Source organism: Nannobrachium achirus (genome assembly GCF_963921795.1).
Source record: "Nannobrachium achirus genome assembly, chromosome: 9".
Taxonomy (NCBI): domain Eukaryota; kingdom Metazoa; phylum Chordata; class Actinopteri; order Myctophiformes; family Myctophidae; genus Nannobrachium; species Nannobrachium achirus.
Genome location: NC_137818.1, coordinates 9,730,276 through 9,741,299, shown reverse-complemented (window position 1 = coordinate 9,741,299; position 11,024 = coordinate 9,730,276). Strand labels below are relative to the sequence as shown.

At 41.9% G+C, this 11,024-nt stretch overlaps 1 protein-coding gene across 1 annotated transcript in view; it reads right to left on the bottom strand.

Moving 5' to 3' along the window:
- The window catches only part of LOC308291838 (dedicator of cytokinesis protein 3-like), a gene marked incomplete at both ends in the record, with an annotated part of 140,294 nt that overhangs the window by 42,522 nt on the left and 86,748 nt on the right, over positions 1 to 11,024 (bottom strand). The window contains 8 exons of the mRNA XM_080733969.1: positions 1,903 to 2,073; positions 4,013 to 4,094; positions 4,238 to 4,338; positions 5,454 to 5,537; positions 7,148 to 7,245; positions 7,836 to 8,007; positions 8,641 to 8,747; positions 9,512 to 9,674. Of these exons, the coding sequence (XP_080590095.1) occupies positions 1,903 to 2,073; positions 4,013 to 4,094; positions 4,238 to 4,338; positions 5,454 to 5,537; positions 7,148 to 7,245; positions 7,836 to 8,007; positions 8,641 to 8,747; positions 9,512 to 9,674 (978 nt within the window). The remainder of the gene's footprint in view (positions 1 to 1,902; positions 2,074 to 4,012; positions 4,095 to 4,237; positions 4,339 to 5,453; positions 5,538 to 7,147; positions 7,246 to 7,835; positions 8,008 to 8,640; positions 8,748 to 9,511; positions 9,675 to 11,024) is intronic.

Genomic DNA, 11,024 nt, shown 5'->3' with positions numbered 1-11,024 from the left:
ACAACAAAATGTGTTGTACTTTTTATCTGTTGTACAGTCACACCCATGTATCCAATTTGGCCCAAATGTTTGTCGGCAATTATGCAATCAATAATTATGTTTTTTATTTTTTTATTATAGGTGAAATTTTTCACGAAAAAATCTATAAATGAAATAGCAGATCTAAAAGCTTTTTACTTTTTGAGCGGTCTGGCTTTGTGTGTATGCACTGTATGTATGAGTACGTATGCGTGTCCGTATAAGTAACCGTATGAGCATGGAAGTGTAACTGACGCCACGGACAGAACGGCCCATACAAGGAGATATGCACACGTGTCGTCACTCGTGTTTGAAACCGTAACAAATACAAACTAGATTAAAATGTTAGGGAGGGACTAGTGGAGAGATCCAGTATGATTGATCGCACTTGAGAGTTGCGCTCTGAAAATAGCAGATCTACAAGCTCACCAAGTGTAAACTTTCAACCAAGTGTAAAATCAGGCATTGCGACGCCAACAAGGACGCCAAAATAGAGTTTTGATGAGAAAATCAACTAGAGTTTGAAAACTCTATTTTCAAGTTACTTACAAGAACAGCCATTAACCACTTCAGCCCACTTTTATACTTTGTCTACAAGCTCAAAACATGCCACATTGTAGCGTGTTGTGAACTTGTAGATCTGCTATCTGCAAAATCAACTAAAATTATCTGATATTTAGTCGACTAAAACTAGTCTAAAACTAAAACCTTTCAGGTGACTACAGTGTGACTAAAACTAAATCTAAATTTCCTGTCAAAATGAACACTGCGATCCAATTTGCGCTCTGACTTACTTGACCATAGAGGCATGCAGCTGTCCACGAGCAAGGCAGGACAACAGGCAACAGAGATGGATGCACAAAATTAAAGACAAGAAATAAAACACAAGCATAAACGTATGAATGTGTGAAATTAGGACCATGCAAAAGAAACCTTGACACAAATACAGAAATCATAATGTACACAAAAAAATAAAATAATAATAATGGTAAGACTGTATATTAGTCGGGTCTATATTATAATGCATTCGAAGCACATTTATTACGCATTACAATGTGCTCATAAGGCATTATAGCACTCATTCTAAATGATTATAATTATATGCAATGCATAACATTTATAACGAGTGTTATATTATCCTGACCTTTATATACAGTGTCACAAAAATGTAATGGGTAAATAACAAATAATGAATGCTTATAATAACCAAAAGATAAAGAACATAACAAGATGGCCTGATTTATATTCATATTGACTGATATTTCACATATATTGACTGATATGAAGCGTGGCCTACATCTGGCCTAGATGTGGCCTACATGATTCTTGGCAAAAATGTCTCAAAGTCTGTTGTACGCCCGCGAGGAGCTAAATCGGCTGAGGTTTTGGACAAGGTTGACGCCCCCTCACGGCTTGGGAGCTTTTGGCTACGCTCCCTTCATGGCAGGATCATTGAGTGTAGCAACATTTTCATAAAATACCAAATAAGAGTTTATTTTTTTCCACTGTGCATTTAACATAGAATGACAGACAAATAAAATGCAGTAGGCATAATGCAGGAAAAAGGGGGGAAATACGTGTGTTTAAAGTGTTTATTTTTGTATCTACAAATCGCCCGCTACCACTGTGCTTTCTGTGGAGACACGCTTGTCACAAGAGGTCTCCCACTCTCCCTCTCCCTTCTGCATGGCGAGCCTAGGGGGTGCGTCAACCTTGTCTAAAACCTCAGCCAATTGAGCTCCTCCCTATACGCCCAGCGCCCCATTGGCCAAGCTTCTCAGGACGCGCTGTGATTGGCCAGCGGGGCGCTTGATTAAACTCATGAATATCACGGCTCACTTTTAGTTTAGTTTTGTTTCTAATGCAGGAAGGGTCTTGACTGACCTGTGTGAAGACCAGTGTCTCGGAGCTGCGGCTGTCCAGGCTCAACACAAAGCGGATGGACTGGAAGAGCTCCTGGACGCTGGCTCTGAACTGCTCCTCCTCCATGCCGCAGGTGGCCCGCGCGTACAGGATGCGAGACTGGACGATGAACTTGAACAGGTACTCCAGAGCCTGGGGGGGAGGGGAGGGGAGACATGTCCATCCTGTTACACTTTAACTATAGAGGAAATTGATACATCTTTACAATTCTGAAAATATGGTTGATAAATGTATAAAAAATCTCAAAAACATTGAAGGCCCCTGAATTGAGCTTAACAATTAACAGAAATATGCGTCGGTGAGGACTTGATCTTGATGTATTCACTGCCAACACTCTCTAGTCTGTCTCGCTGAGAGGAAAATCAATACGTTGAAGGAGATGTTTCCCCTTCCTTGGGCTTTGTAAGGACAGTGGTGGAAGAAGTAGTTAGGCAACTAAGTACAGCAAAATATAGCAAATGTACCAAAATATTTGCATAAATATAAGCAGCAAAACACTTTTGAAAAAGTTCAGGAATAGCAGATCTACAAGCCCATAGCTTAGTCTATTATTAAATAGCCTAAAACGAACCGGGCTTACTTGGTCAATGTATGAGTTGTAATAATATTCTAAATACATAGTAACTTGTAACTAAGTTTTCAAATGATTGTAGTAGAGTAAAACAGGGTAACATTTGCCTCTGAGATGAAGTGGAGTATAAGTATACAATATTAAAACATTGACATACTAAAGTAAAGTAAATACACTTAGAAATTGGATTCAGTGAATGTACCTAGTTATTTTCCACCGCCTGGCATGTTCTCAGTGTCATGTTCTCAGTATAGGAAACAGGACATTGAACAGCAGTGGGTCTGAACAACATGTCTATGCTCAGCACTTTGCATGGTAAACATGTCAATACCTGGACACACGACACTATTGATAGCTTCCTCTCTCCTCCTGGCCTTTTCCCCTGGCCATTGGACCAATATTTCCTGTAATCACATACTGGTTTCACGTTACTCCTTACGCCACTTATTTCTAAAAGTGTGGTCCGGGGTCCCTAGCAAAATATGGACCCATAGCCTATTTATGTTTGAGAACCACTGCGTTATGAGGCCTGGTTCTCAGAGCTGGGCTTGCAGGGCCATAATATCCCTTCAAGCCTCAGCGATGAATCTACTTTGAAATAATCAGGGCAGACGTGTTCTCTTTCACTGCGCCCGGAAGACCTGAAGCATAAGGACGTGTGGGGGATAATCCTGGCCTTGGGGTTATCAACCTGTTTTTCTTTTCCTGAGCTACGGACCACTAGCATCTAGCAAACAATCCTCATGGGCCACCTCACTCCACCTCCCCACAAAAACAGTTTGATATAGCTATCTTATAGAAATAGAAATAACAGTCATTGTCTTCATCAGGCCAAGATCAAGATTTTGTCACGCAAATCAGTCACGTTATACTGTACATTATCTCTATAGCGTGATCAAGACGGTCTGTCACGATTCTTCATATTCCATCCCGATTGGCTAAGATTAGGATCTAAAATGTGCATGTCTGTGCAATAACTTCATCAACATTAATGCCTCAACTTCTACAGATTCCATCACCTCTATAATCACTGAATTCCAAAAATGGCTCACAATAACCTATGACCTGGCGGAGACATGGGCTTCCGAGGAGCACTGTTTCTATACATTTTCTATGCATTTTTTTTCTCAAAGAGATTTGCACTTATTTCCGTGCCGGTGTTGTGCACCTCCAAACAAACAAGGACCTGTTATCTTTGGCCTGAAAAGTGCTCAAAGGTGTGCTTTTGAGCACTTTTCAGGTCGAGACCCAAAAGAAAAACTATAGACGTTTACCTGGGACACAAACTAGTGAAAACAGCAGATCTACAACCCAGTGCCAATTATCTAATGTAATCCTGGCGCTGCAGATCTACATGCTCACAACACCTCGCAGCGCGAGGCGTTGTGAGCATGTAGATCTGCTATTTTGAATGTAATGCCTCAACTCTTAGTGCTTGTCAGAATGGAGGGTCCCCAGTTAAGATATGATTGTTTTGGTGTGTTAGAATGTGAAGGTTACCCTCATGGCCTCCTGGATGTGGTCCTGTCGGACCACCTCTGCCGAGCGGTCCATGTACCACTTCAGACAGCGGATCAGCTCCCTGCAAGCACAACAACACAACAACAGGCCTTGTCAGTCTGGATCTCAATCCAAGGTGGGCTTTGTTTGGTTTTATATCCTCAGGATACTAACAGGCTGTAGGATTATTTCAGCCGGAGGATTGTGGTATAGTAGTGTACATACTTGTAAGCCAGAGCTCCAGAGAAGTGGTTCTGGATGTAGGAGTCCATGACGGGTCTGAAGTGGTAGAACCGACTGTCCCTGAGCAGGTTGATGATGAACACCTGGAGATCAATAAGCAACGTCAACGCCACGATTCATAGTTCATTCAAACCTTTACTTATTCTCGAAAAACATTGAGGTTGCCCTCATTTGTAGTGTCATCGAGATACATCAATAAATACATCAATATTCGCAAAATACAGTTATGTACAATCAATATTCACAAAACAAGTTTAGAAACAGTTGCAGACACTTGTGGGTAGATCTACAATCAAAGATTTAAAGTGACCATATGTTATGGGAGAACATGAAATTAAGTTGTAGCTCATTCCAAGTCAGTGGTTGGGGCATTAAAGCAAAAGGCTGTCTTCCCCAGTTCAGTGTTTGCTATGGGGACCTTTAGTGTGAGCCAGTCACTGGAGAGTGTCCTATAAGTCACAGGATTCCAATCCAGCAGCGATTTAAGATACAATGGTAAAGTCCCATCAATTGCCTTAAAACTAAACAGTTGTGTTTACATCCACAATAAATCATGAACGTGGTGTACAAGCATGGGAAGCCCATGCACGTTTTGGACTTGAGAGATCCTTTTTATTATTAGCTCAACACAATCTACTGTACCATCCATACAATTATGATAACCCCTCTTGTGAAAATTAATCAAAGAATACATTTATGAATTATTCCAATTACTTCACATTGGAAACACTGTGCTTGCAGCTCTCCCCTTCACCCACTGTCCCCCTCTCGCGCGGCCTGCCTCGCTCTCGCGTACATATCACAGGAGCCTTTCACATTGTCGTTGGGCTTCATGAATGTGAATAAAAACAAATGTTTGCTATGTATCGGGTCTGGATCGCATCCTGGTGAAATAAGACACCCCGACCACTTCAATATCTTGCAGTGTGTTCCTGCCTTAACACACGGGACAAAGTTACATACTGTACATGCATTGCACACTGATTTAAACCCATTTAGAACGGGTACACATTATTGTGTATCATTATTTTATGCTTTAACTATAGAAAAATAGCAGATATACAAGCTCACAGCGCGGCACCGAGTGCCGCGCTGTGAGCTTGTATATCTGCTATTTTTCACTGGTTAAAGCATTCAATAATTCTAGTTAACATTCAAGATGCTACTGTGTGTAGTGGTCTATAGTAGTCTTCCTTACCAGAGCCTGGAACACCAGCGGTCCATACTTGTCAGTGTTGTCATCCAGGAGACTGAAGAGCGTATCCAGCACGTCTCTGAGGAACTGCCAGGACAAGAGAACAACGCTTAGCAAAACAATCTGACAGCAGTGGTGTTTTCTTTTTTACTTACCGGTAGATTTTTTATCCCACAATTTTGTAAGCCATTTTTCACCCAGTCCCAAGTGCCTAAGCTGTAATCCTGGGCGCTATACTCTCCCTCTGCCAACCTGGGGAGAGCCCTGAACTGAGCTCATGCTTCCATCAATGCATATTTCTGAATGCACCCAAAATGTTCTAAACAGACTGTCCAACTTTAGGACACATTTTGTAATTTAGTAGCCTTGATACAAGACTGTCATACTAGTAATTTAAAGTTTGCATGGCTTTAATTACAACGAATTAAAAACTCGGGACAATGGATAAACAGGATTGTCATGTTGTTTGGACGTTGGGAAGACATTGTTGCGTCACGCAACAATGGCAACTCCGTCTACAAGGTCTTTGCACACTGCTGCATTTTTTTTTTTTTTTTTTTATTATATGATAATTATTTATTATCATGTTATCATGTTTGAACACTGCCGCCAGTTTCGTATTTATTTTCGGACAAGGGTTGTTTTTTTTCTTCAGATTTTCGCAACTGTCGCCACTGGGTTCATGCCTTCTCGCTCTCTCCTCTCTCTCTCTCTCATTAGCCTGAAAAACTTCATTTTTTTTTTCTTTTGCGGATTCCAGATTTCCAAAACGCAAAAACATATTTGTCAGCATGCAAAGTATAACTTCAGATGTATTTAAAACCCTTCAAAAACATTCAGTATTGAAGAATATTTGTACTTTTTTTTTTATCCAAACCAAATTGTTCAATAAACTACTGCAGAAGTGTTAATGTTGTTTATTAATGAATGTGTTATTGAAAAGACTACGACTAAATCTGAATTTTCAGTCAAAATTAACACTGCTTAGCAACACATCCACACCATTACCCTCCTTGAGAATGCAAGAATCTATAAATATGACAATTTTAGCAACAAGATAGTTTCCAAGTCAGCAGCTTGTGTATTCTTTTCAGACATTCACACAGTCAATATACCTACAGTACTCATCTTTCTGTGCGCGCCGAAGTTAAAGGTGTCAGGTTACACTGGTTGAAAATAGTTTTTTCTCTAACCCCATTCTAAAAACCTTTTAAATCCTGACCTAAGTTTTCTGAAAAAAACATTTGTGTTGCTATACTGTACATGGCAACAACTAACCCAAAAGGGGTAACCTTTGCCGTCCTTGATCATGAAAAGAGTTTGAGACCTAACTGCTTTAATTAAGTCACGCCTTCAAGAGTAGTTTAACCGTTAACTGCGGAGGAGGGGACCTTTAAATATGCTTCCACACATTTCTAAAGCTGCAAAAACAATTATTTCATTTAGCGTTACACAGTCGGTGAACCTGAATACAAAGTAGAACAGTATTTCAGGTAATAATGTGACAAGACAGCTGCACAAATCATCACAGCTTTGACCTCAGAAAGGCCCCGCGTCTGCTCTTTGCTCCCTCCATTAAAAGTGGTGTGATTTACAGACAGTCCAACTGCTCATTAAGACATGGTGTAATTGTGCTGTCACGTTGCACCTGCTCAGGATCATATAAATAATCATAGAGGAGGAGGAGGAGGAGTCACCTTGACGATCTCCTCTCCACTGATCTGACGCAGCCTTCCCAGGATGTCCAGCACTCTGTCTGGGTGAGCCTTCCAGTTCAGCAGGGCCAGGAGGTCCACTGGAAGACACACAGCAGAAAACATTACAACACCTAACATAATTAACACTGCATTGCATTTGCATCGTGGAGACAGACACGAAACATGGAGAGAGAGTATAGGGAAGTAGCATGTAGCGAATGGTCAGCTGGCCCGGAATCTCCCATCTCGGGGGGATGGGAGATGGTCAGACTTGTGGCATTATCCCTTTTCTTTGCAGTAAGTGTCTTTGCAGTAACTTTGTAGTAAGTTAAACGTGTTACTCTGGTGCACATTGAGAGCAAAATGAAGAAGATCTATGTCTAACGTCATGGGGTTCTCAGGACATTATTCGTACAAGATTGACACATTTTCGGGACTATGGGTTTACTTACTAAACCACAACACATTGTCTTGTAATTCATCAATGAAAAGCACCAGACAGCTCTCTTATAATGTTAATGGGCTCCTCATAAAATGGGTATAATACAATTATTTCATTGCATTGTAGTGACTCTTAACTTGAGTGTACTCGTGGAGGAAGAGTCCCGAGTCACTTGAGGAGTCCGTGACAGAGTCAAGACCAAGTAAAATCATGGGCGAGGACGGGACAACACATGATGGTTGTTACCGTTCTGTGTGAGCTTGGTGGAGCAGAGCAGCGTGGACACCCAGAAGGTCTCCTTGGGGCTCCTCTGGAAGGGCAGGTTGGAGGGCAGGTTGGGGCAGCTGTTGAAGTCCTCCTTGCAGCAGGGCATGCTCAGGTACAGGCCCTGGTTGCTGAAGGTGGCGTTCTCATCACACTATGAGAGAGAGAGAGAGAGAGAGAGAGAGAGAGAGAGAGAGAGAGAGAGAGAGAGAGAGGGAGAGAGAGAGAGAGGACGGATGTACAAGTGGGAGAGGGGGCGACAGCGGAGTCAGCAAATACCATTTCTTTAGTCGTCTGATTTTAATAAGCTCTGCCACTTCGAGGCACGCACCGACTGTGCCGCGCCTTGAAGATGCAGAATCTATTATGATCGGCAACCAAATTCTCGTGAGACACACATACAGGAATACTGTGTTCTGGCCTGAAGCCTCTGTGTTTTTTTTTATTCATTTCAATGATGAAATAGCCATCTGAACTTATTACCAGAAAATTAATGTACTGTAGGCCAGTAGTAGGCCAAACTTTTTTATCTAAAGCCCCAATAGCCGATCTACCAGCTCACAACACAGCGCAATGCGACATGTTGCGAGCTTTTCACTACTTAATAAAAGTATTTTTCCACCTTTTTTTGGATGGATTTCTTAATGTAATGTTTCTTAATTTGTTATTTAGGTATTCAGTGTGTACTTAGCCTACGTTTTAAAAGGGTGAGGGGGGCGATACGGGTGGTAAGGACCTGGCTATTGGATAGCGGGGGAGGATTGCTAGGGGCGTCAGTCTCTCTCACCTTGTAGACGTACAGCTCGTGGCTCTCATCTGACAGCGTGGTCCCGTCCTCTCTCATCAGAGGGGTGAAGGAGAATCCAAACAGCTTCTTCTCCCCCTTGTCCTTAGCTGAAAGCAACGCACATTGCCATGGTGTCATACAATCATAATAACTAGAGAGACGCCCAGGCCGCGTGCACGTATCTGCCTGGGTGACTAGTTAGGGAAAGTTAGCCGAGTCTTTGACCAATCTGGGAACTAAAGGCTTTCTTCACAAAATGTGTTCATAAAGGTGTCTACTATCACCTCTGATTTTTTACAACCCAACTCCCTTGCGAAACTTTGTGGAAGCCAATCAAAGTTGGTAATCTCATGTCAGCAGCCATGCCTGTTGCACTTCAGTGCCGGTTGGTCTGTGTAGGCACTTTATCTTTAGCTTTTAAAGACGTGTATTGATGACATCAGGGATCTGACATGTGACGAATCATTAACTTTTAATGCACACGCACACACTATTTTTGCCACGGAAATACAAAATGAGAAGACAATAATATTACCAGAAACACAGCCCTGAACGACCATTTGTAAACTCTCAGTGTGATGGGGGTCCTTGCAACCAAAACATTTGAGAACTACCAGTACTAGTGGACTCCTAATGCACCATAGTGTCATAGTAAATACGTGGCATACACATTCTCAACAAAACCTGGAAACTGTCATTCAGTAATTGAATAAGACAACTATAATAGTGTGTAAAAAAGAAAATCTAGAACTTCCCACGGACAGAACCAAGTCTTTCCACAGACACATTTTGTCTGTGTATACGGACTGTGTATGTTGATGACGCCTGGTCATTGGAAATGAAAGGCGGGTGGGTGATGGTGGTGACTCACTGGAGCAGTGCCTGAACTCGAAGCGCAGGTGCGAGCCTCGGAAGCGGTCGATGGGGATGGGCAGCTTGACCATCTCGCTCCAGCGAGGGCTGTTGTTGTGGTAGAGGACGAAGGAGCGGTGCTCGCTGCTGTGGGGCTCCCCACTGCCCTGACTGATGCAGTCCTGTGGCAGGGGGCAGGACGGAGAACCGTTAGAGGCATTCGGTTGTTGTCGGGTGGAAACCTTCTATGTCCAAAACAGTTCATTTTGTATTCATCATTTTAATAATGATTCATTTAAACTAATGAAAATAGCAGATCTACAAGCACATAGTGACTCGCACCATGAGGCGCTGTGTGCTCGTAGATCTGCTATTTTCACTGGTCTTGTGCGACAGTCTTGTATGATAAAGCAGGGCTCTACTTTACGAAAGAACATACACATTTGAAAATTGGAGATACAAGGTTTCTGCCGGACAGTGACGATTTATAGTATAGTATACTGTAAATGGACCCCCACTTTGATCAACCCATTAGGACCTCCTGAGGCCGATTCTAACAAATGTCTTCTGAAACGGTTTTCTGATCTGTTCCTATATATCAGAGGTGCTCAAACCTTTTCATGTCTAGGACCCCTAGAATTAGTCCCCTAAAACGTGGACTCCCATCTCAAAATATTTTGTTCCAGAGACCCAGAGAAAGAAAGATTTGAGTTCCTCCCATTCCGTATGGAAGTGGTAGGTTTTGGGGTCCTTTACCTTGCCTTGCATTGCCTTACCAACTCTAGCAGCCGTGAACGGAGCTGAGAGGCCCTTCTTGATATCAATCCATCAAGTCACTTTAATCCAAATGGTAGATGCCAAAAAGAGGAGTTTTGTGATTTTTGTTAATACATATTTTTTACTGGCACGTCATTTGATCTACCTGCACAGTCCTTGTGATCTACTGGTAGATAGTTTTGTACAAATGGTACCAAATGGATGATTACAGGTCCATTTGTACACTCTCAGAGTGTACAAAAAAACAGACCCAGAAGCGTCCAATTTGGAGCCCTTAGTGGGCCCCAGACTTGACATTGACAAAGAGTGAAAAAACACTACCCAGACTGACACTGTTACCTTATTTCCTTTTGTGTAAGGTCCGCAATTGTGTTTATTTAAACCCTCTATTTTTAGTTAAACCAAAATCTCTCCACTCACAAACTCACAATGAGCTTGTACATCTGCTATTTTGGGTGTATGCTTGGGTTCAAGTGGTTAATATCCCTATGCTGTTCAATGCAAGGAAATGCATACATTTTATGGATGAATTGAAATGATAATTTTTTTAATGAATGTAATTTTTTAATGAATGTAAAGTGCGAACTGAGTACCCTGGAAAGCTCTCTATAAATAAAATATGTTAGAATTCACTCAGTCAAGGAACTGCATTGAATTAAGAAGTGCCTTCACGCTGTTCCCTGGCATGCATGCAGGCTCTCCGAAATCCATAGCAAAAGTTCCAAAAAATGTCAATGTACTCGAGGCGAAATTAC